This window comes from Leucopleurus acutus (assembly GCF_964270905.1).
Source record: "Leucopleurus acutus genome assembly, chromosome: 1".
Taxonomy (NCBI): Eukaryota; Metazoa; Chordata; class Mammalia; order Artiodactyla; family Delphinidae; genus Leucopleurus; species Leucopleurus acutus.
Window position 1 is genome coordinate 45414703 of NC_139142.1, and position 27086 is coordinate 45441788.

At 36.4% G+C, this 27086-nt stretch overlaps 1 protein-coding gene across 1 annotated transcript in view; it reads left to right on the forward strand.

Moving 5' to 3' along the window:
• The window catches only part of WDHD1 (WD repeat and HMG-box DNA binding protein 1), a 56222-nt gene that overhangs the window by 18456 nt on the left and 10680 nt on the right, over positions 1 to 27086 (forward strand). Inside the window, exons 11-18 of the mRNA XM_082836221.1 lie at positions 3174 to 3384; positions 5715 to 5902; positions 7761 to 7945; positions 11014 to 11255; positions 13385 to 13522; positions 15147 to 15303; positions 24387 to 24501; positions 25339 to 25470. Coding sequence (XP_082692347.1) covers positions 3174 to 3384; positions 5715 to 5902; positions 7761 to 7945; positions 11014 to 11255; positions 13385 to 13522; positions 15147 to 15303; positions 24387 to 24501; positions 25339 to 25470 — 1368 coding nt within the window. The remainder of the gene's footprint in view (positions 1 to 3173; positions 3385 to 5714; positions 5903 to 7760; positions 7946 to 11013; positions 11256 to 13384; positions 13523 to 15146; positions 15304 to 24386; positions 24502 to 25338; positions 25471 to 27086) is intronic.

A 27086-nucleotide genomic window follows, 5' to 3' on the forward strand; every position in this document is an offset into this window, starting at 1 on the left:
TTCATAATTTTTAAAGGATGTACTCCATTTATAGTTATTATAAAATATTGGCTGTATTCCCTGTTGTACATTATCTTTGTAGCTTATTTTATACAGTATAGCTTGTGCCTTTTAATCCCCTACCCATATATTGCCCCTCTCCCCACCCCTCTCCCCACTAGTTTGTTCTCTGTATCTGTGAGTCTGTTTCTTTTCATTATACTCACTAGTTTGTTATATTTTTTATATTCCACATGTAAGTGATATCATATAGTATTTGTCTTTCTCTGTTTGACTTATTTCTCTTAGCATAATACCTTAAGCTCCAAGTCCATCCATGTTGTTGCAAATGGCAAAATTTCATTCTTTTTTTATGGCTGAGTAGTATTCCAATATCTATCTATCTGTCTATCTATATTGCATCTTCTTTATCCATTCAGCTGTTGATAGACACTTAGGTTGGTTCTATAACTTGACAACTGTAAATAATGCTGCTATGAACATTGGGGTGCATGTATCTTTTCCAGCTAGTGTATTTGGTTTTTTTCGGATGTACACCCAGGAGTGGAATTGATGGGTCATATGGTAGTTCCATTTTTAGTTTTTTGAGAACCCTCCATACTGTTTTCCACAGTGGCTACACCAATTTACATTCCCACCAACAGTGTAGGAGGGTTCCCTTTTCTCTACATCCTTGCCAATATTTGTTATTTGTGTTCCTTTTGATAATAGCCAGTCTGACAGGTGTGAGTTGATATCTCATTGTGGTTTTGATTTGCATTTCCCTGATGATTAGCAATGTTGAGTATCTTTTTGTGTGCCTGTTGGCCATCTGCATTTCCTCTTTGCAAAAATGTCTATTCAGCTTTTCTGCCTTTTTTTTTTTTTTTTTTTTTTGCGGTACACGGGCCTCTCACTGTTGTGGCCTCTCCCGTTGCGGAGCACAGGCTCTGGACGCGCAGGCCCAGCAGCCATGGCTCACGGGCCCAGCCGCTCCGCGGCATGTGGGATCTTCCCGGACCGGGGCACGAACCCGTGTCCCCTGCATCGGCAGGCGGACTCTCAGGAGGGCCACCAGGGAAGCCCTCTCCCCATTTTTTAATTGAGTTTTTTTTTGATGTTGAGTTGTATGAGCTCTTTATGTATTTCGGATATTAACCCCTTATCGGTCATATCATTTGCAAATATTTTCTCCTATTCAGTAAGTTGTCCTTTTGTTTTGTCAAAGGTTTTCTTTGCTATGCAAAAGCTTTTTGGTTTAATTAGGTTTCATTTATTTATTTTTGCTTTTATTTCCTTTGCTTTAGGGTTCAGCTATGAATAGCATTTACATGGTCATAATAAATCTAAATACTGTAAGTTGATCCAAGCAAAATGAGAATATATCTATATTGGGTGGACAGGAGTAGGAGAATGGTGTATATGCATACAAGGGAAGTAGTGGTGGTTGAAAAATGGCACCAAATCCTCATCTTTCTTAACAGAAAGAAGGTAGTAACATCTATTAAATAGGTAATTAAAACTGAAAAATCAAAAAATTTCACTGGAATATGATTTACAAGTGTGGAGGAAAGTATCAAAAGAAACAATTGAGAGCAGAGAAGTAAGTCGGAGGTTGTGCAGAGGATTGTTTTCATTTTTATATTAAATCTTATAACACTGACTAATTTATATGCATGTCTAACGTTGATAAAAAAGAAAATTAAATTGAGAAACAATTTTTAGTTCAACAACAATGTCCTGTTGTATAGCACAGGGAACTATATTCAGTAACCTGTGATAAACCATAATGGGAAAGGATATGAAAAAGAATACATATACATATAAGTGAATCAACAGAAATTAATACAACACTGTAAATCAATTGCGCGTCTGGAGCCTGTGCTCCGCAATGGGAGAGGCCACAGCAGTGAGAGGCCTGCGTACTGCCAAAAAAAAAAATTTTAAAAATATTAGTTTAAAGGTCACCTCTTATAAAACCTTAACCCTTCTATCCAGAATTGCCCACTCTCTCCTTTTTGCTTTTACTCCTCATAGTACATGTTTCTGTTACAACACCTCTCACCGTAAGTTAAAACCCTCATTTTTGATAAGAAAGTCCGAAAAAAGTTCGTGCAGGCTCAGCGGCCATGGCTCACGGGCCCAGCCACTCCGCGGCATGTGGGCACAAATCCGGGGCACAAATCCGGGTCCCCTGCATCGGCAGGCAGGCTCTCAACCACTGCGCCACCAGGGAAGCCCCCTCCCGAAAAAAGTTTTTGACCAACTTGAGTACATAAGCTTTTAGGACTATGGATAAAATAGTTAAATATCTTCTTATAGCATTTATCAATAGTTATTAATTTAATTATTCAAATCATTTGTTTAAACATATGAATTTAGAAGTATTTTTTCTGTTCTCTCATTTCTTTAAATGTCAACTTTCCAGAACACAGTTATATGCACTTCCATCTAAAAGATTTGTGATATAGTCCCTTTTGAATCCATTAATAGTGTTCTCATTAGACTTTTATACCCACCTATAAGTTTCCATTGACTTAACATTGTACAGTTTTTATTCATTCTGTAGGAATGATTGTGATCCTTACAATGTATCTGCTTACTATTCACTTTTTAAAGTGATCTCAAAAATTGTTTACAGTGACATTCAGTACTTGCAATGATATGTTCATGTTCCTAGGAATCAATGATTAATGTTGGATTTATTTGCCACTTTTGTTTTTCTTTTGGTTCTATTTGTTTACTTCTATAAGCATCAAAAAATACCCCAAAGACAAGCTTTAACTGAGATCATTTAAAGTAAACATCTTACCTAAGCAGTATCTTGTTCAAAATAAAAGTAAATGAGAGAATATCTTATAATGAGAGACTTTGTAAGTACTCATAGGTGACTTCTTTTCTGGAGAATGATTGTGAGGAATAAAATTTTGCTTTATATTTGTGTATACACATGTATTTCTTTACATGTCTGTCTTATACTTCCACCTTATCCGTAGACTATAGGCATTTAAGTAAGGACTAGGTCTTATATAAATATAATACAATCCTCATAAACATATTTGTTAATTATTTTTACCAAGGCCCTTGCTTACTTGGTAGAGTTTATAGGTGCATATTAAAAGATTGCCTTTTGAGTAATTGTGTTTATTTAAGTAGTTCACTAATACTTTCTAATTTGTGTTAATTTGTTCAAGGTATCTAGCAGAGTAGAAAAGGATTATAATGATCTTTTTGATGGAGAAGATACAAGTAGTGCTGGTGATTTTCTAAATGACAATGCAGTCGAAACCCGCTCTTTTTCAAAACGGATTATAAATGATGAGGAAGATGATGATGACCTCATGCTGGCTTCAGGTCGTCCTAGACAGCGAAGTCATATCCTAGAAGATGATGAAAACTCAGTTGGTATGAATTGACTTTGTGAATGTGGTGATCCATCTTACTGATCAATATTTTCAATATTTTATTAAAACTATTATTTAAAGTCAGTACTGTATTGGTAGAATGTAGCTATAGCATTAAATACGTATGTTGAAAAAGGTTTCAAAACAATGATCTAAGCTTCTGCTTTAGCAAACTAGAAGAAGAGGAAATTAAACCCCAAGCGAGCAAAAGGAAGGAAATGATAAAGAACAGAATTCAATGAAATTGACAACCAAAAGCTATAGAAAAGTCAGTAAAACCGAAAGCTTATTCTTTGAAAAGATCAATAAAACTGGTAAATCTCTATCCTGATTGATCAAGAAAGAAAGACACAAATGACTAATGTAAGAAATGAAAGGGGTATCATCACCGTGTATCCCATAGACCTTCACTATCCAATATGATAGCCACTAGCCACTTATGGCTTTTGAGCACTTAAAATGTGGCTAGTTCAAATTGAGGTGTGTTTTAAGTATAAAATGCAACCAGATTTTGAAGACAGTACAAAAAAGAGAATGTAAAATATCTTGGTCGTTTTTTACATTGAGTACATGTTGAAATTATATTTTAAATGCAGTATATTACAATTAATTACACCTGTTTCTTTTTACTATTTATGGCTACTAGAAAATTTTAAGTTACATATGTAACTCATATTATATTTCTGTTAAGATAGCACTGCTATTAATAACAAAAGTTTAATAGGTGAATATTATGAACAACTTTGTGTCCATAAATTCAACAACTTAGATAAAATAGATAAATTCTTTGAAAGACACAAACTACCAAGCTAACTCAAGAAATAGGTAACCTGGCCACAACTAAAAGATCCTGCGTGCTGCAACTAAAGATCCCACACGTGGCAACTAAGACCCGGTGCAGCCAATTAAATAAATAAATAAATATTAAAAATTTTTAAACAAAAAGAAATAGGTAACCTGAATAGTTTGGTATCTGTTAAAGATACTGGGATTGTAATGAAAAACCTTTAAATAAAGTGACTGTTACAACTTATATGCTAAAATTAACACATTTGAACATTACCAAGTGAAATGCCAGTGTACAGTGGTAAGTTGTGCTGCATTTAAAGCATATAGGGTTTATAGGATAGCACTCCTCAAATGTTTGGTTTCAGGAGCTCATTACATTCCTAAAATTTTTTGAGGACCCCAAAGAAAATTGTTTGTGGAGTTATATTTATTGTTATTTACTATGTTAGAAATTAAAACTGAGAAATTTTAAAAATATTCATTTTAAAGTAACATTAATAAACATTATATGAAAATAACATTTTTTATGAAAATAAAACAACTCTAGAAAAATGATATTATTTTACCATTTTGCAGATCTTAGCATAGAAGACAGCTGGATTCTTTCATGTGCTTCAGGATTCAGTCTACTGCCATATATTTGTTTTTGTTTGAAGTATGTGAAAAAATTTAGCCTCACACAATATGTAGTTTGAAAAAGCAGAAGTATTTTAATAGCCTGTTGAAAGAATTGCGGATATTCTTCTTCGATGTTGCACCAAAACGCAACAAATGATAATTTCTTAAAGATTACTTGCAATGTGGAATCTGAAAACTTTTCGGTGAACTTTTCAACTCTATTATTACATTAAAATCCATTGGTCTAACTTGAATGGATCTTTTACCATGTTTGATTTTTTCACATATGCATTGTTAATTTGGAAAATACTGTTTCCTGAGCTTTGCAGACCTTCCTAATATTGACACGTTATCCAGAATAATATTTGTTAGTATCATCGCCAATCTCATCAGAAGTTTTTAAATATTACAAAGCAGTCAAGCTCATGGTGGCAGATACACGTTTTTCACTATTCTGATTTTCACTTGAAAACTCCAGTTTTAAACCTACAACCCCTGCATTGGAAGCACTGAGTCTTAACCACTGGACCACCAGGGAAATCCCCCATCACAATTCTTTATGCACACTTCTCATTTTAACACAGAGAACATTTTTTAAAAATCTATGCAAAGATCAAGATTTAATAAAATTAACAATATACTGACTAATTAACAATATACTGACAATATTAATTAATTAACAATATACTGACTACTAATACAGATTGGTGCCACTGCTTTGATTCATGCTAAGGTACCAGCAGTTTTACCCTCCATTGCTTTTGAATGATCACTGCAGATGTTAACACAGTGAAAGAGGCAAATAGTATTAAAATGTTAGTATTACTAAATATGAATGGACAAGGTTATTAGATTTCGTAATGCTTTTCTTTTTCAAGGTAATAGGTATTTATGATTCTCTAATTATAATCCTTTGTTTTCTAGATGTTACAATGATAAAAACTGGTTCTGGTTTTCTCAAAGAAGAGGAGGAGGATGATCAGGCAGGCAGCATTCACAATCTACCAGTTGTAACATCCCAAAGGCCATTTTATGATGGTCCTATGCCAACGCCCCGGCAAAAGCCATTCCAGTCAGGTTCTACACCCTTGCATCTCACTCACAGATTCATGGTAAGCCTTTCATCTACATGTAACTTTAAAATAGTTTTATCTCACTTTTAAGCATTTTATCTCACTGTAGTTAATTTTGTGTGGTAAAAATATTTGTTAAAAACCTTGGTTAACTGGCCTGGAACACTTTGATTGATTATAATTTTGTGCTTGATTTATTTTATGGTTAACTCACAGTTTTAATCTTATTTCAACCTTATTATTGAATGTTGTGTTAAATAAAATTCTGCTTTGCAAAATGACATATAATGAACGTAATAAATGTGACTGTATATCTTGTAGTACCTCTTGGCTATACTTCCAAACTTTACTTCTCATATTAGTTTTTATATAGGAGATTGTACTGATTCCAGCACACTAGTTAGAAGGTGTTTTTTAGAAAGCAACCACTGGTATGGTATACTATTAGAAGGTGATAAGTGCTATGAAAAAAAAAGCTATCTGCCTCTTTTCCCCATGCCAATGGAATATATTCTCCAGAAGCACAGAGATTTTTCTGTTTTGTTTACTGATAGCACTTAGAACAAGGTATGGCACAATAGGCATTCAATATATATTTATGGATGAATGACTATATTAACTTTTTGTCTTAAGTTTGAGAGCTAAAAAAGTTTAATATTTTTATTTGTTGATTATTTGAGGTTTTCCACTGAGGACTTTGACAGTTGTCCTTCTTAAATTGTATGGTCCTGGCATAAATTTGTAGATAAATATTAAAGGTGATGTTTTATTAAAAAAAATAACAACAACCTTTTTATTGCCATCAGTAATCATCATCAAGTAATAGATCTTAATTTTTCTAATATTGTCAAATACTTTATAGTTGTATTTGTGGTAGGGGAAAGGAAACACTAGGGCCTACCCTGCGTAGTGTGAGCCTGTAGTGTACATGAGTGGAAGACAAGTTTTCCAAATGGTATCAATTTATGCTGCCTTTTTTTTTTTTAATTCCTGTTTTGTGTGTGTGTGTTTAATTATTTTTATTTAGTTTTGGCTGTGTTGGGTCTTCGCTGCTGCGAGCAGGCTTTCTCTAGATGCAGCGAGCGGGGGCTACTCTTTTGTTGCAATGCACGGACTTCTCACTGCGGTGGCTTCTCTTGTTGCAGAGCACAGGCTCTAGGCATGCGGGCTCAGTAGTTGCAGCACATGAGCCCTAGAGCATGTGGGCTTCGGTAGTTGCCACGCGTGGGCTCAGTAGTTGCAGTGCACAGGCTTTAGGGCTCATGGGCTTCAGTAGTTGTGGCACGTGGGCTCAGTAGTTGTGGCTTGCGGGCTCTAGAATGCAGGCTCAGTAGTTGTGGCACACGGACTTAGTTGCTCCATGGCACGTGGGATCTTCCCAGACCAGGGATCGAACCCGTGTCCCCTGCATTGGCAGGCGGATTCTTAACCACTGAGCCACGAGGGAAGTCCTATGCTGCCTTAAAATGTATATATTTATGCCATAACTATAAACCAGTTAGTTGGACCAAAAGAAATATGCAGCCATATTTGTAAGTAAATACATTTTTGAAATGTTTTGTTTGATGAATTTAATGGTTCAGTTGTCCAAAGGTGAATTGTAAAGTATTTTTTATGACAGTAATATAATTTTTTAAAATATTAGGTAAAATATTCCATTTGCTAGTAAATAAGTATATATGTACCTTCTTCTCATGAGGAAGAGAATAATTAGTAATTGTTGCTCCGATGTTACTACTGTTACCTAAAACTATTTAGAGGTAAGTAAGCTGTGGTTGCTCCCATAACTTAATCCCTGATACAGACTACATTATTTGTTAATTTGTACTATTTTAGTCTGTTGATTCTAAGAACTTTACTCTTTCTCAGACTTGTATTTAACCTTACATGTTTGTAGGTGTGGAACTCTATTGGAATTATTCGCTGCTATAATGATGAGCAAGACAATGCCATAGATGTGGAGTTCCATGATACCTCCATACACCATGCAACACACTTAGCAAACACTTTGAATTATACAGTAGCGGATCTTTCCCATGAAGCTGTTTTGTTGGCATGTGAAAGCACTGATGAACTAGCAAGGTAAATTCAAGATTATTAGGAAGAATTTGTTACCGTTGAACTGTTGTACTAAAATGTTGAAATTCAGTACAAAAAGTTTGTAAGACAAAAAACAAAATTATGTCTTTTATAGTATGGAATTTCAGAAGGAAGAGTTTAGTACAAATAGCAGCACACCCGTAATACCTCAGAACATATGTCTGTTTTTGCTTATTTGTCCCCTTCTTACATAAGAGTAATAAACGGATTAATTGTAAACAAGCAAGCTTAAGTAGTACAGAATTTTTAGAAAATGAAAATTCCCCCCAGAATTCTACTCTCAGATATAACTACTGTTAACAATTAACAGTTAATCTAATCCCAGCCTTGGACAATACTACTGATGTGGGTTTTGTCACTATAGATTAGATTTGAAACTTCTCTTTAAAAAAAAAAAAGGAAAAACACACTAAAAATGTTATTAGTACTATTTGTCATTTTGACTTTTTAACTTGAAAACCTTTAACTTAGATATATTGGTTGCTAGGTAGGTAGGTAGATATAGAGACAAGAAAATTATGATGGAAAAGCAGTGGATGCAGAATCTGTATTTTTTTTAAAGAAGAAAAAATATTTTATTCAGCTTTGTTATTTCAGCCAGTTTGCCCTGTTAATTTTTTCAGCTGATCATAGTGCTTATACACTTGATCATAGATTTTACTAACTCCCAGGTGATTTGAAATTAAAATCCTTCTGACTGGATACGTTAGTTCCTCGCTGCTCAAATTATGGTCCACAAACTAGGGGCGTGGGTCACGTGGGAGCATGTTGAAAACACAGAATCACAGACCCAAACCCAGACCTTCTGAGTCAGAATCTGCATTTTAACAAGATCCTCAGATGATAGAGTATGCATTAAAGCCTGAGAAACACCAAATTGGGTCATTTTAATATTTTAATTGGTTTCCTAATTTACACATTGTAAAATCAACTCAATACTTTATTATTGAATTAAATCAGTTTACTAAAATAATCACTGTTGACTCAGTGTCTCTAACTCAGAATATCTTACATAATTAGAACATTTATTTCCATGGCAATTTTTTTAAATTGAAGTATAGTTGTTTTACAATGTTATGTTAGTTTCTGCTGTATAGCAAAGTGATTTAGCTATACATATGTATACATTCTTCTTTATATTCTTTTCCATTATGGTTTATCACAGGATATTGAATATAGTTTCCTGTGCTATACAGTTGGACCTCAGTGTTTATCCAATTCTGTGTATAATAGTTTGCATCTACTAACCCCAGACTCCCAATCCATCCCCTCACATCCCCCTTCCCCCTTGGCTCCATGTGCAATTTTGATTTCAGATTGTTAAGATTGTTATGGTTTCCTGATTGATCATTGTTCTTCTCTTTGTTTTCCTAGATATATTATTTCAGAGTCATATACAATGTTATCCTTTTATTTATTTAATTTTATTTTTTAAATATTTTATTGAAGTGTAGTTGATTTACAATATTATGTTAATTACTGCTGTACAACTAAGTGATTCAGTTATATATATTCTTTTTCATATTCTTTTCCATTATGGTTTATCACTGGATATTGAATATAGGTTCCTCTGCTATACAGTAGACCTTGTTGTTTATCCATCCTATATATTCTAGTTTGCATCTGTTAATCCCAAACTCCCAATCCTTCCCTCCCCCACCCACCCTCCCGCTTGGCAACCACAAGTCCGTTCTCTGTGTCTGTGAGTCTGTTTCTGTTTCTTGGATATGTTCATTTGTGTTGTATTTTAGATTCCACATATAAGTGATATCATATGATATTTGTCTTTCTCTTTCTGATTTACTTCAATTAACATGATAATATCTAGGTCCACCCCCCCCCCACCCTTTTTTTTTTTCCCGGCTGAGCTGCATGGCTTGGGGGATCTTAGTTCCCTGACCAGGGATTGACCCGCATCCTCAGTAGTGAAAACGCGGAATCTTAACCACTGGACCGCTAGGGAATTCCCATCCCCCTTTATTTTATTTTTATTTATTTATTTATTTTGGCTGCACTGGATCTTCGTTGCGGCATGTGGGATCTTTTAGTTGCAGCACGCGGACTTCTTAGTTGTGGCATGTATGCCGGATCTAGTTACCTAACCAGGGGTGGAACCCAAGCCCCCTGCTTTGGGAGCGCGGAGTCTTACCCACTGGACCACCAAGGAAGTCCCTCATCTCTCTTTATTTTAAATTTGAATTTTAAATTACTGTTTAGGAAGTCAGTACTGCCTCTGATTCTAAATACTATGGTATCTACGTTTTGAAGCTTAAGTTTCATAATAACTTGCATGTATGTAAATATGCAAAGAAAAAAGACTGGAAACACAAATCAGATGGTTAGCAGTGGTTGGTAATCTTGCTGGTGGGATTATGATTTTTTTTTTTCTTTTTCTCTTTGTTCTCCCATATTGAATTTTCTTTTTTGCAAAGAGAGGACTTGTGCCTAACATTTTTTTTTTTTTTTTTTGCCTAACATTTTGATGCTTCCTTCCTTTTTAAAAATTTGGTTGTGATTTTTGTGTGTATTTGCAGCCTAGGATCACACTCTGCTGATTTTATCCTGCTTTTTTTCATTTAACAATATATTGTGAGCATTTTCCTGTATCTTTAAATATTCTTCAGTAACATGACTATTAATGGTTTTAACATAGTTCATTTTTTTTTTTTTTTTTTTTTTGCGGTACACCGGCCTCTCACTGTTGGGGCCTCTCCCGTTGCGGAGCACAGGCTCCGGACGCGCAGGCTCAGCGGCCATGGCTCACGGGCCCAGCCGCTCCGCGGCATGTGGGACCCTCCCGGACCGGGGCACGAACCCGTGTCCCCTGCATCGGCAGGCGGACTCTCAACCAGTGCGCCAGCAGGGAAGCCCTAACATAGTTCATTTTAAGGATATTTCATAATTACTTTCTTAAAGCCATTTTTGTATTATTTGTGTGTAATAGAAAAATAAACTATTTGATTGTTACTGGGTGTAATGATTAGTTATATATATGTATAAAATATCAAATGTGAAAGTTTGATTGTTTCTGTCTTGTTTTAATTTTTTAGCAAGCTTCATTGCCTGCACTTTAGTTCATGGGATTCAAGCAAAGAGTGGATAGTAGACATGCCTCAGAATGAAAATATTGAAGCCATATGTCTTGGTCAGGGATGGGCTGCTGCTGCCACTAGCGCCTTGCTCCTTCGCTTGTTTACCATTGGAGGTGTTCAGAAAGAGGTCTTCAGTCTCCCTGGGCCTGTTGTGTCAGTGGCAGGACATGGAGAACAGCTTGTCATTGTTTATCACAGAGGTAGATTTTTTTCTACTATTTTATAGTTTTACCATGACCTGAAGTAAAATGGAAATTACTTAAGCTTTTTTTCTCTCTGTTTTGGATTGTATCTCCTTTTGCATTTATTTTAGTATTTGAATCAGTATAATCTTTGTACAGAATTTTGTTGTATTCACTAATAGCAATGAAAATGAAAACATTTTATTTATAGAAAAACTGTACTATAGAAAGAATTCTAAGGTAGAGTTTGGTTAATTGCTTCCATGTCTATATCTTATAAGAATTATCAGAGTTTAAATGCCTCAAAAAATAAACTAACTCCTTGTGTGAAGGACCAAAGCAACTTCGAATGTGACTTAAAAAGTTGTTGCCTCCTTTTCCTCACTTCATATTCTGTCCTCAGTCCCCATCGCTGTGCTAAGGCTGGTTTTATTAAGGTTAGCGATGATCTTTTTATGCTTATTTATTTAAATAATTCCACCAGAAATACTTTCTTCTCTTGGCTTCTGTGATGTCACTCGCCGATTTTTTTTTCCTTAGGAGCTGATAACTCTTTCAGCTCCTTTGCTGGCTCCTATTCCTGTGCCCCCCTCTTACCTGGAGTACTCCAGGGCGCAGTCACAGCCCCCTTCTCTTCCTTTCACTAGGTCAGGAGCTATTAGTCTTTCGACTGCTTAGCCCTAGTGAGAAATATATTCTATGTTGCTATTCTATACATACCTGCAGATATAACTAGAATGAAAGTCTCATGGACAATATTTACTTTTTGATTGCATTTTTCTTTAAATTCTGGTTGTAACTCTGGATTGATTTCATGACTCACAGGTCAAAAAATGCAGTTTGAGAAACTACTTTGGGATATCTCATTAACACCCATGGCTTTAATACATCTATATGTTCATGACTTCTAAATTAATATCACCAGCCCTACCCCCTCCTTGTGTCTCCAGACTTACATATCCAATTGCCGACTTGAAATCTCTATGTAGAGTTTTGATATTTATCTCATACTTAACTTGGTCACAATAAAGCCTCTGGGCTTTCTTTTTCCCTCCAAACTTGCTTCTTAGTTTTTCCATTTCAGTAAACGGCATGCTATCAATCTAGCTACTCAAGCCAGAAATGTTAAGAGTTATCCTTTCTTTCCCTCACATCCCCACATTTCTGACTTTGTCAGCAAAGTCATTATCATGTCAGTTCACACAACGCATTGCACATCTGTCTCTTTTTATCTCCACTAAAACCCCAGTGCAACCCAGACATCATCTCTTGGACTGTTGGAATAACCTCCTAACTAGCTTTTCAGCTTCAATTCTTGCCTGCCACAATCCATTCTCCACATAGCAACCTAGGTGATTTCTTAAAAACAAATCCAATCACTTCCCTCTTCTGCTCAGAATCCTCTGATGTCTTCCTATTGCTTTAGAATAAAAATCAAACTTGTTATCCCAGGTGGCAAGGTTCTACATGATCTGACCTTTGCCTGCCTCTTCAACCTCATCTCTTACCACTTTTTTTCTTGTTACTGGTTCTGGCCCTACTGGCTTCTTTGTGTTCTTCAAACTCACCAAGCTTGTTCCCAACTTAGGTCCTTTTCATTAGCTTTTCCCTGTCTACTGTAGTGCCCCTCCCCCTATCATTTGGATGGCTGACTCCAACTTGCAAATCGTATCTCGGTTTAAATTTCACTTTCTCAAAAGGCCACTTTTGTCTGTCCAATCTAAAGTAGCCACTCAGTCTGACACTCTGTATCACATTAGTATTTTCATCTTTGATCATGACACTTAGTATTTTCTTTCTTTTTATATTAGTTTTTCCTCTCCTACCTGAATATGAGTTTCATGAGAACGCTGACTTTGTCTTGTTTACCATTGTAGCCTCAGTACCTGGTACAAAGTAAGCTCTCTTTAAATACTTCTTGAGTGAATGAATTACCACTTATAAACACTTTATATAAATAGTCCATGTAACATACTATTCTGCTTCTAATCCCTGAATGGTGCCTCAGGTAAGTGGATTATCTATAAGAAGTACTGCTAATTTAGGAATTTATCACAAAATAAAATTCAATTCAGAGAAAATAATTTAAACTACATCATAGCTAAAAAACCTTTGATACCTGATTTATATTTACATTTTCTCACTAGGTACAGGATTTGATGGGGATCAGTGCCTTGGAGTTCAACTGCTGGAGCTGGGCAAAAAGAAAAAACAAATTTTCCATGGTGATCCTCTTCCTCTTACAAGGAAATCCTACCTTGTATGGCTTGGCTTTTCAGCTGAAGGCAAGATAAATTCATTTATATTAAAGTCATTTCTCAAGAAGAAAATTGCTTCATTATTTATTCCTAATTAATTTGCTTAAAGATAAATTGTCTATATTTTATGTTTAAATTTATTTATTTTAATATATTGGCAGAGCTGGAAACTGGAATTTCCAGGCGAGGTAGCCACTGTTTTATGTACAAGATCTCTTCATCAGAATTCTGATTAGAAAACTTACAAAGAGAGAAATAAATTTTTCTGAAAGTTTATTAGCTAGCAAATAGGAGATACAAATCAGTGTTCAAGTTTTGGCTTTTTTAGCAGATTCTACGTGAAAATCAGGAATTTTCTACTGATTTCCACTATAGTAACCACTAAACCACATGTGGCTATATATAGAGCACTTGAAAAGTGGCTAATTTGAGTTGAGATGTGCTATAACTATAAAATACTCTACAAGTTTTGAAGGCTTAGTATGAAATTAAAAAAATGTAAAAATTTTCAGTAATTCTTTTATATTGATTACATGTTAAAATGATAATATTTTGGATATATTGGATTTAATAAAATATATTATTAACTTCACTTTTTTTCCCCTTTTGTCATGTGGCAGGAGGAAATTAAAAATTACATTTGTGGCCCACATGATATTTCTGTTGAACAGTGTGCTGTTGTAGACTCACTTAACAGTGGGTTATGACATGATTTGAAGGACACTGAGGAGTACCTTATTTTAAGGCACTTGTTAACCCTGTCTTCTGGCTTAAATATTTCTATTATTGGAGATTCATGCTCTTTAATTACATCATTGGAAACTCCAGTTTGTCTTTAAAAAAACCCAACCATTTCTGGATGTGTTTTCTATTGGGATATTAATTAGTCACTATGCTTTAATAATGTGACCATTAATAACTTCCATTCATATAGCTTTATATTTTTCTCCCAGTTACCAATCAGATCTAGACCCTGAGGAAACGGCTGTTTGCAGAGTAAGAGGGGTGTGAAGTCACAGATAAAAAAAGGATAATTAGGGAATTTGCCATGTACTTCCTGAAATGGGAGCAGAGTAGGTGGGAAACAGGGATGCTTACTTGTTTCTTAGGTAAGTCTAGGAGCAGAACAGTGGGGAACTGTTGGGGAACAGAACAGTGACAAGGCCGAGAGAGGGGGGAGGAAGAAGAGTACTAAAGACAGATTTCTCTGCATCATCACCTTGCATTAGGTTCTCCTCATTTTTCCAAGTCTGTCTTGACCAAGGAAACTTCAGACTCAATTTTAACTTCTTTACTGAAATTGGCTTTGAAAAACTGCTGTATTCCAGCAGGTGGCATAGTTTTCTCTGAATTGATCAGGGTTTTTTTTCCTCTTTTTTTTGGATAAATTTTAGTCACATCACATGCAATTTTTTTTTCCTTTGATTCAGTTAGGTCTTACTCTATGTGGTTAGTGAAATTTTATGGGAAATAATCTTGGATTATTTGCCTTTTGGGTTTTGGGAGGATTTTTTTTGTTTGGGTTTTTTTGTTTGTTTTTTGTTTTGCTTTTGAATTGAAAGTTGATTGATTGGTGTGTGTATTTGAAAAAGATTATTTAACAAATATGTAGCTATGTTTCCAAGTGATTTGTTTTTCTGTTGGTATATAGGTACCCCATTTTACGTGGATTCAGAAGGCATTGTTCGAATGCTTAACAGAGGACTTGGTCATACATGGACTCCTGTATGTAACACAAGAGAACACTGCAAAGGAAAATCTGATCACTACTGGGTGGTTGGTATCCATGAAAATCCCCAGCAACTGAGGTGGGCTATTAGAAAATGCTTAGTTGACTCTTTTTAAAAAGTACTTTGAAATTCTTTATTATGCTTATCTTTAAAGGTATTTTTAAAATCTTTAACCTTAGCTCATTTACTTGCGTTCCATATTCACTAAATTAGGAATTTGTTTACATTCACTTTGAAGTTTTCAACCAGTTGCTTGACTTGGAACCTATTGAGCAAAATAGAAACTAAGGGAATTCCCTGGAGGTCCAGTGGTTAGGACTCTGCGCTTCCACTGCAGGGGGCATGGTTTTAATCCCTGGTCGGAGAACTAAGATCCTGCAAGCCGAGCTGCATGGCCTAAAAAAAAGAAAAGAAAACAATTTTATTAGTGTGACTAGCATTATTTCAGCCAGATAGGGAGGGGAGTTTGGGGTAAACATCACATTTCATCTTTTATTATAGCCTTTTATTTTAAACTTTGATTTAGAATTGAATATATAATTTAGTTGCTTTTTGAGATTTTTAGCTTAATTATTGTTAAAGGGGAGTGGGCTAGTAGAAATTTAGTAGTTGACTGCAAGTGTAGAATTCTCAGTACATATAGTCTCTATTCAGTATTGTGTTGAGTATTTACCTCTTTTTTGACACCAGATATCTTCTTGGTCTATAAGACTGTCAGTGACATTGGACAGATACTTGGTGAACAAAGAAGTCTCTGCTTTCATGGAGCTTATAGTCTGATTGGGGAGACAGATAACAGAAACAACTAAATATTAATTACTATTAGAATAAATACTACCCATTAATCTGAGCAGACCCATGATAAAGAATAACAGAAGAGCATTTTCTAGATAGTATGGTCATAGAAGACTCGTTTTTTTTTAATAAATTTATGTATTTATGTATTTATTTTTGGCTGCATTGGGTCTTCGTTGCTGCGTACGAGCTTTCTCTAGTTGTAGTAAGTGGGGGCTACACTTCGCTATGGTGCACAGGCTCTAGGCTTGCGGGCTCAGTAGCTGTGGCACATGGCTCAGTAGTTGTGGCTTGCGGGCTCTAGAGCGCAGGCTTAGTAGTTATAGTGCACGGGCTTAGTTGCTCCGCAGCATGTGAGATCTTCCTGGACCAGGGCTCGAACCCGTGTTCCCTGAATTGGCAGGTGGATTCTTAACCACTGCGCCACCAGGGAAGTCCCAGTCATAGAAGACTCTTAATGGAGGTAGTATTTAGAATGAGACCTGGTGGCCAAGGGGGTCTGTTATGGAAGAATGGATTGAAAAGCAATCCATGAAGAGTAAACAGCATGTACAAAGGCTGTGAGTTCAGAAAGAACTTGGTGTGTTTGAGGAATTAAAAGGATGTAAACATGGCTGGAGTACAAAGAAGCAAGAGGTAGCAGGGAATATAAATCCAAGTTGGTATCAGTAAGTTAGACATAGGCTGCATTATAGGCCATGATAGAGAAGTTTGGATTTTCTTTGAAGTATAACAAGAAGTCATTCAAGTGTTTTATCCAGGGGAATGATATAATCTGATTTATACTATAAAAAGAAAAATGTATGTGGTAAATGGATTGGCAAGGGTAGGACTGGAAGCAGGGAGACCAATTTTTCAACCAGGGGTTTTTCCACTCTTCTAGGGATGTTTAGAAATGTGGGGTATTGTTTTTAGTTGTCACAAGGATTAGGACTTACTCTGTCATTCGGAGTAGGCTGGAACTAGTGTGGGGAAGTGGAAATGAAGAGAAGCAGATTCAAGATAGAAACAGGATTTGCTGGTAGTTTGGGGGTTGGGAATGAGAGAAGAATCAATGACACCTACATTTCTAGTTAAAGCTACTAGATAAAGAGTTGTACCATTTATAGAAATAAGGAAGATAAAAATGAATACTCTCTTGGGTGTGTTAAGCCTGCACAATATCCAAAGGAAGATATCAAGAAGGTATTGGGGGCTTCCCTGGTGAAGCAGTGGTTAAGAATCCGCCTGCCAATGCAGGAGACATGGGTTTGGGCCCTAGTCTGGGAAGATCCCACGTGCCACAGAGCAACTAAGGCCGTGCACCACAACTACTGAGCCTGCTCTCTAGAGCCCGCCAGCTACAACTATTGAGCCTGCATGCCACAACTACTGAAGCCCACGCACCTAGAGCCCGTGCTCCGCAACAAGAGAAGCCTCCGCAATGAGAAGCCTGCGCACCACAACAAAGAGTAGCCCCCGCTCACCGCAACCAGAGAAAAGCCTGCTCGTAGCAACGAAGACCCAAAATGACCAAAAATAAATTAATTAATTTAAAAAAAGAAAAGAAAGAGAAAATGCTTAAGTTTAAAAAGAAAAAAAAAGGAAGGTATTGGAATATATGATTCAAACTCAGAAATTTTGGCTGGTTATATACATTTGGGAATCATTAGATTATAGAAGGTATATAAAGTTATAGTAATAAATGAGAAGAAAGAGACAAAAGGTATCAGTCCAACCCCAAAGAAATTCCAGCATTTAGAGGTCAGTTATTGGAGTAGAAGCTTTTGAATGAGAAAAAGGAAGATTAACTAAGCAATTAAGAGAAAAATCTCCTGAAGAGGGTCATGTCATAGAAACTATAAGTGGAGACTATTTCAAGAAGCAATAATCAGAAAGTGAAATTAAAATGGCTTTCAAATATATGAAAAGATGATTGATGTCACTTGAAGTAAGATTAAACACAAATGAGAACTAAAAAGAGATTTCTCTATTTACCAATTAAATTAGAAAAATCTGAAAATTTGATAACACTCTTAGCTGGTGAGGCTGTGGGGAAATAACCACGTTTATGTATTGCTGATGGGTGTGTAAGTTGGTCACAATCCCTGTGGAAGGCAATTTGTCAAGAACTACCAGAATTAGAAATGCATATGCCCTTTGACCCAGTGAATCTGTCTTTAGGATTTATCCTTCTGAAAAACTGGTATTTGCTATTTGAAGTATAATCCATGGAAAAGAACACATATAATAAATGTTGGCAAGGGTGTGGAGAAAAGGGAACCCACATATACTGTTGTTGGGAATGTAAATTGGTACAGCCACTGTGGAGAACAGTATGGAAGTTTCTTAAAAAGCTAAAAATAAACCCAGAAATGACCCAGAAATTCCACTGCTGGGTATATATCTGAAGAAAACCAAAAACACTAAGTGGACAAGGTTCATGCATCCCCGTGTTCGTAGCAGCGTTATTTACAGTTGTCAAGTTATGGAAGCAACCTAAGTGTCCATCAGCTGCTGAATGGATAAAGAAGATGTGGTATAGATACATGATTTTTTTTTTTTGCGGTACGCGGGCCTCTCACTGTTGTGGCTTTTCCCGTTGCGGAGCACAGGCTCCGGACGCGCAGGCTCAGCGGCCATGGCTCACAGGCCCAGCCGCTCCGCGGCATGTGGGATCTTGCCGGACCAGGGCACGAACCTGTGTCCCCTGCATCGGCAGGTGGACTCTCAACCATTGCGCCACCAGGGAGGCCCTATATGATTTTTTTAAAGATGTTTTATCAGGTGTAATGAGAGGGAAGAAGATAGGTGCAAATGCAGATAGATTTAGTGGATGAAAGGTGGCAGGAATTCTTGTCTGATGCCTTCTGTTTTGGTGGCAGATTTTGAAGCAAGATAGAGGGTATTTTTGAAGGCATTGGTTGGCAGTGTGGATGTTTGAGAAGACATAGTCTTCTTAAAGAATACGAAATTGAGCTTAGTAGAAAATCATAGAGGAATTGCTGGTTATTTTTTCTGTATGTCGTGTGTTTTCAAAGTCTCCAGATAGTCCATTATTGACATATTTAGTATCAGAAGGAATTCATTAAACTTTTAAAAAATTCTAATTAAGTTTTGGCTGCGTTGGGTCTCTGTTGCTGCACACGGGCTTTTCTCTAGTTGAGGCAAGCAGGGGCTACTCTTCGTTGCACTTCACAGGGTTCTCATTGTGGTGGCTTCTCTTGTTGCAGAACACAGGCTCTAGGCACTCGGGCTTCAGTAGTTGTGGCTCGCGGGCTCTAGAGCACAGGCTCAGCAGTTGTGGTGCACGGGCTTAGTTGCTCTGCAGCATGTGGGATCTTCCAGGACCAGGGCTCAAACCCGTGTCCCCTGTATTGGCAGGCAGATTCTTAACCACTGCACCACCGAGGAAGTCCCTAGTTAACTGTTTCTAACAGTTCTTAGAGTGTAGGTTGTTCTCAGGGATATTTTTACATGTCTGTTTCCAGGAATCAAGTTTTTAGTAACTTGAATGAAAGAATTCATATTTTATCTTAATCAGAGGTTTAGTTTTTAACCTAGAAGGATTTTTACTGTTCCATCTAATGTTTATTCAAGTAAGATGATTCATTTTGTTTGTTAATATTATTATCTTAAGGAAGTACATGAAGTTATTCATTTGCAATGAATAATTTTGGTTTTTCATTTAATGTTAAAACTATTTTATCAAGTTCAGTTTTTACACCCCCTAATAATTTGTGCAGCTGGCTTTTTTTTCTTACTTGCTTTATAGTTAAGATCTGTGAAGAGTTTTAACTCTCATTAAAAGACATGATAATTACAGCTGGTAACATTTAACTTAAATTCAACATGGGAGGGCTTCCCTGGTGGCTCAGTGGTTAAGAATCCGCCTGCCAGTGCAGGGGACGTGGGTTCAAGCCATGGCCCGGGAAGATCCCACATGCCACGGAGCAACTAAGCCCATGTGCCACAGCTACTGAGCCTCCACTCTGAAGCCCGTGAGCCACAACTACTGAAGCCTGCACGCCTAGAGCCCGTGCTCTGCAGCAGGAGAAGCCACCGCAATGGGAAGCCCGTGCACCACAACAAAGAGTAGCCCCTGCTCACCACAACTAGAGAAAGCCCGCGTGCGGTAACGAAGACCCAACGCAGCCAAAAATAAATTAATTAATTAATTAAAAAAATTTTCAACATGGGATAAAAAAAATAATGGACTCTAAATTACAGTTTTTAGACTTGGAAGGATTTTAGAAATTGTCTAGGCCAGTGGCTCCTGACATTTTTAAGCATAAGAGTCCTTTTATATGTCAAAGCATTTCATGAACTACAGATGATAGCAGCTTGTACAGTGAGTATCAGTTGATAGAGAAAATCCATAATAGCAGGAAGTTTCTATAGACCTAAAGATTATATTTGAACCTAAATTTGTATTATAAGTTACATCATGTACATGCATGTGAAAATTCTAGTACATAGAGTGGAAACTCTTTTATTCATTCTGCAGACAGTTCATGGTGCCCTTGTGAATGCATGGTCATTTTGCAATAGCTCAGCAGCCCTACAGGGATTAAAAAATGAGAACCACCAGTTTCTTTTGGTCTAGTTCCTGTGCTCTGCCTTTACTCCTGGTCCTTTTCCCCAATTTTTACAGGTGAGAAAACTAAAGCCCAAAAAGATTAAGTAACTTGGGATCACACAGCTAGTTAGTAGCAAAAAAGTTCCTATATTTTCTCTTGAAATACAGGAACAGTGGAAGTTGAGTTGATAAATAGATTGAAAGAATAAACTTATCCCTTAAGGACTGGCTTATTCTAGGGGAATAATTGAATTACTGAGGGGAATCTCATACAGCTGACATTTGAAACACTGAGAAGATAATGCTGAAAAATATATGTACTTGTATATACTGTGATAAATTGATCAGAATGTTTTTCATTTTTTCCTGGCTTTATTCTGGAAGAATCAACTTGAATAAGAATGTTTTTCAAAGATTGGAAGTTACATTTCTCAGTATGGCCTACTGCGCTTCTCATACCAGCTTTCCTTACATTTAGTCACACGTAGAGGATGATTAATTTCCTTTCTATTGTTAGAGAGGTCCGTGAAAGCCCAGGGAAGAAAACTGTACAACCATCTTTAGTAGCCTGCTACTGTGTTTAATGAGACTTAATTATCCTTGCTATCAAGAAATTTATTCTTGGGCTTCCCTGGTGGCACAGTGGTTGAGAGTCCGCCTGCTGATGCAGGGGACACGGGTTCATGCCCCGGTCTGGGAAGATCCCACATGCCGCGGAGCAGCTAGGCCCATGAGCCATGGCCGCTGAGCCTGCGCGTCCGGAGCCTGTGCTCCGCACCGGGAGAGGCCACAACAGTGAGAGGCCCGTGTACCGAAAAAAAAAAAAGAAATTCATTCTTATATTTATTTAAATCTCACACTTCCGTTTGCTCTCAGTGTTCGTGGTAAAGATAGCAAACCACTTGCTCCTCTGGAAAGGCAGCATTTCATAATGGTCCAGTGCTGGAGCCTGCTGCAGCATCCTAGCTGAAATGCTCACTGTGTAGCCCTGGCCATGACATTTAGACTCTCTGTGCCTCTGTTTCCTCATTTCTAAAATCAGGATGAAGCTAGTACCCATCTCACAGAACTACTGTGAAGATGAAGTGATGTAGGAGTACTTAGAACAGTGCCTGGCCCTTAGTGAGTGTTCATTGAATGTCAGTTGTTAATAACAACAGTAGTTTTCTTACCGTCACTACTTTAAGGCATTTAGCCTTGTATTTCATGGTTAATGATTATCTGTTTCTATAATCTTTCCATTTAAAATACATTTTCTAACCCAGATTCAGCAGTATTTATGCTTTCTTTCTGGTGAGGAAATACATTTTGTTAAAAATGATTTTTTAAAATTCATTTGAATCAGTACAAAACACCTGCCTTTAATTACTGATGTGTAGCATATCTGATTTCCTACCTCTGTTTGAAATGAACTTCAGTTTAGCAGAAATTGTCTTTATGGTTTCCTCTGAAGATTTTTTTTATTGTCACCACTGGTTAATACATAACTGAGAGTTTACTAATTTTCGTGCCACAATCTAATTTGCTTTCTACAAACATCAATATTCCTTTTCTCTTTAGTTTAGTTTTGTTTTTTACCTTATTCTGCTTTATTTTTTGATATTAGAACATATTTATTTAACGATATTTTATGCAGGCACTTCATATCAGGCATTCTCTTTGGTTTTTAAAAACTCTTAAGAGTTATTTAATGCACTTGAAAACAGACTTTTTTTTGCAAGTTATGTTCATTTAACAAGCATTTGCTAAAAGTACTGACTACATGTCCTATGCAACATGAAGATAAATTGGGCCAGCAGCCTGGAAGAGTTGGCTGGTAAAATCATTATCTACTCCTGAGTCAGTGCTCTAAAAGAGTTAAATCCCCTCGAACGCTGAAAAGAGTCCCATGCAACACAGACGACAAGCAAAACTCACTAACTCTTAGAAACTTATTCTGGACATTGGCCCCCGTTTTCTCCAGTTTGATATTTTTCAGCTCTTTAATATAAGAGAACAAATTTTGTGATTTGTTTGGAAAGGAATTGAAGTAATTTTGTCTCCTTAGTAAACTGTGGTTTATTTTTTCACATTTTATCCTCCAAATGGTTTAGCCACAGTTTCCAGGAAACTCATTCATTGTAGGCAGAACCCATCAAATTAGCAGTCAAATGAGTTTGTTTTTTCCTCTTCTTCCATGAAAGAGATATCTAACAGAGAAAAAAGGTCATTTTACTTCAAGTCTTTAGAGCTAAGAAAAGGATAAGAAATGTGAATTGGTGCTCTGCTTTGATGTAAATGTGGCTTTAAAAAAGCTATTAGTAAAATCCTTATCAATTTTTCTTTATGATAATTGCTTACTATGACTAAATAAAGTATTCGAGTTGTAAAATGTTTTTAAACAGAGTCTAAGTCACTTTATAGAAAAAAGAATGTTAAGGCAATTAAGATTATTCCCAATGTTCCTCCTAGTTTTGTTAATGTACATATATGCATATGTAATTGCACTCGTCCTTTCTGAATGCACATGTTCTGTCTTCCGTTTTGCATGACTAAAATGGTTTTGTGAATAGGTGCATAACAGAATTACTACAAGAGGTTTTTCAAATGCTCAGTATTCACATTGCCACCTCATACTATGTGGTGAAAACCACTGATTTATGTGAAATCATAAAAGGGGAGGAGGTAGAAAGAAATGAGGATTTATGTTAAAAAATATTGTAACTCTAAAAACATGTTTGTTTTTATTATATTTTCGCAAAAAGAAGGAAAGGGAGTATTTAAATCTTACTAGAAAGGGAGCCTATGTAATATTCCTGGGTAATGCCACTTATTTATTTTTTAACTATTCTAGTGGACATTTGATAATATTAGAAGATATTTATGAAAAAAATTTTAAACCTAAGGGCCTAATTTCTACTTAGTATTTTCCTTCAAGAAAGTCATAACTTAAAGCCCTGATTAAAAGGCTGTATTACCGGATGGCTGTTAGTAAGCATTGAACAAGGGTGTATGTTTTTTAAATGACTTTATGAAAATTAGAAAATTTGTCTATAGTACTTAGAGTATGCAATTATGTTTTTCTTATAAATAATTTGGAGTAAATACATTAAAAGAGTATTCTCACTCTTTTAAATCACTCTGATGAATGGATACTTTTTAATTCATAAATTGCATTAGTACTCAATCCTGATGGGCATATATGAGTGCCTTACATATTCTAGTCAGAAAAGTCCTTGCCAAGGGAACTATTACCGCATAAGGCAACCCTTCATTTAGCAGAGCAGATGTACAGTATAACCTTTTTATAATGATAATGGATTTTCTGCTTCACTCTCACCAATATCTAATAATAAACACTTATTGGACATTTCACCCTCTTTTTCTCTTATATGACACTTTCTACCAACAGTACCAATATTTCCAAACTGAAGAATGAAAGTGAATATGCTTTATCAGCATTTTATCTTAGGGCGATCTGTTTTGTAACATGGATCCCATGACAAGTGTTTACGGCACAATTTCTGTGTTTTGGAAGTGGGCATTTTGCTAAGGAAAATCTGAAAAGAGCTGATTTCACTTTTAGTGATTGTTAATTTAATAAAGCTGATGTGAGGAGGGATTTTTGAAGTCCTTGAAGTACGTGGAGGGATAATTTTGATACTTAATCAGGCCTAAAGTACTTTTTTAAAAGAGGAATCTTGTATATTATTAAGCCAGCTATTGGAATATTATTATTCCAAATTATTAATTTTGGAAAATTTATAATGTAGCAGTTTTTATGATATTTTGGAAAGTTTTTATGGTGAGACTGTTTCTTTCCTGACAGGTGTATTCCTTGCAAAGGTTCTCGATTTCCTCCCACCCTTCCACGCCCTGCTGTAGCTGTATTACCCTTTAAGCTTCCTTACTGTCAGACTGCCACAGAGAAAGGACAAATGGAGGTATGCACAAATCTTACCTTGACACAGACATTTAAAATTATTCTGATGACCAGTGTTGAGTATTCATTACTTTATAATTAAAGAAATAGCAGTAGCTTTGAGGGAGGAGGGCTGCTTCCAGGGACTTTATCTAAGAGGTAAATGGGTGTGACTGTCAGGGCCTCCCTAGGGTAAGGCGCTCACTCTCGGGCTTGGACAAGTGCCTAAGAGGACAATGCCTTCATGAATTTTGTACCCTTAGGTGCCAGGCTTGCCTCACCTTACTCCTAGCCCTGCGTCATCAAAAGTCATTCGATATCTTGCAGTTAGTTATTCTAAACAAGAAACAAATCAGCTTATAAAAATCTAGTTTACCAAGTTCTCTGAGCATCAACTATGATAGCTAGGAAACTTTAAAATGCTATATACAGTTGACCCTTGAAGAACATGGGTTTGAACTGTGTGGGTCCATTTATACATGGGTTTTTTTCAGTAGTAAATACTACAGTACAGCACCATGCAAGATTGGTTGAATCTGAGGATGCCGAACCTCAGATATGGAGGAACCGCATATACATGGAGGGCTGACTATAAGTTATATGCAGATTTTCAACTACACAGAGGGTAGGCACCTCTACCTGCTGCATTGTTCAAGGGTCACTGTATTTCCCTTTTTTTTTTTTTAAGGATAGAAGATAAAGTCAAGCCATAATATCACATTAGAATTGTAAAATAAGCTGTAGAAAGGAATATTTCAAAAAATATTTTATTCAGAAACTGGTGTCATATGATAAATGTTTAACACTTGCGTGGTATTCAGCTGATAGTTGGCTCTAAGCAGTTTTTCCACTTTTGCAGGAACAGTACTGGCGTTCAGTTATGTTTCACAACCACCTTGATTATTTAGCTAAAAATGGTTATGAATATGAAGAGAGCACTAAAAATCAAGCAATAAAAGAACAACAGGAACTTTTAATGAAAATGCTTGCGGTGAGTAAAATAAGTATAGTGGGGAAGAAAAGTTAATTTTTTTTCTCTAGGTTGAATTTCTTAATGGTATGTGAATGAGCACCAGGTTCCACAACCTAGAATTCCTAAGTTGTATCTGGTGGTGTTTTTCTCCCTTAAAAGTTCTGTTTCCCAGTTCACGTTGCAGATAAAATATTTACGACATTGCCCTGTATCTAAGATCATAGGAAGAAATAAACTCTTCTGGTGCTACCTCCCTGTTTTGTTTTTGCCGACTGGTCTGTGTTTTAATAGGCCCTGTAGGTGATTCAGATGCTTATTAATAAAGTTGGAGGACTGGCCCTAGCTCCTGCTCTTATCACGTGCAGCAAATAAAGTTTGAGTGTAGACTTTTAGGTCTGCAGGCTGAGCAGTCTTAAGAACTTTGATCAGGCTTTTAGACATGCCTGCCTTTTGTTATCCTCTTAGGTAAAAGTTTGTCTGTAGCCAGTGACCAGGTTTGGTCCCCTGGATATTTACATACATTTATCTTTAGAGATAAAAAACTTTTTGAAACATAAGATTCATAAGTTTGTGTCCTCATTCCAGGTTGGCTTATGAGGAAGAGTATAATGTAATTTCTTCTGTGCTCTTCTTGCACTAGACTGTAAACACCTTGAGGGCAGTGACCATGTCCTGTTCACTAATGTATGCCAGGCACTGATGTAGTGTCTGATACATAGTGCACCTCAGTATTTCCTAAGAGAGTAAATGGCCCAGACTTTCCATTTTAAAGTTGAGGAAAAAAACTTCTGAGGGCAAAGTGATATCTGAGACCACAGCATATTGTAACTTGTCTCCAAAAGGTGATATTCACTACTGTCACCTCTATGCAACACTGCCTTGCATTTAGTATTAAAGAAATTTAATTAGTTTACTATAGAGTAAGTTTTGTTCCATTCACAAAGTCCCATTTGTACACCAACATGAACTAGTAACCTTTTTATTTTCTACAACATATGTAAGGAAACATGTTTGATTTATTTACCATTTAGCCTTAGAGGAGCTTTTCTGCTGGGGTGCAGTGTTCCTCAGCAGGGTGCTAGTTGCATCCTGTTAGTTCTTTAGCATTCCTGCCCCCAGGCAAATGCGCATAGTTCCACCTAATTACTGGGAAAACCATACTACTTTCATTTCCAAATGCCCTCTGAGGCAGAGTACTACCCTGATTGAGAAGTACTGCTTACAGATAAGTGATTCTGGAAAACTTGAGAAGGACATGCAGGTAAATATCTAAAGCATCTATGCTGATGAATCAGACTTGACATGTCTAAGTAACAAAGTAATACTTCTGTGAATTATGAGACCTTTAGTAGTCTTCAAAATATTAGTTTTCCTCACATTGTACTTCAGTTGCCTCACTTTGAGTCGTCAAAATTCATACCAAAAGAAAAAGTCATGATAAATGAATGTTTTTCATTTTATATTGTAAGTATAAAAAATAGAGCAAGAAAAAGGAGGTTGTTTGCTAATTTGGAAGTTGTATAACTGTTTCTGGTAGTTAGAGATCATAGACAATCATACTTAAAAAGCTAATGGGTAAATCTATTTGCCCACCCACATTCGCTTAGTAGCATTTGTGTGCCAATTCTAGGCAA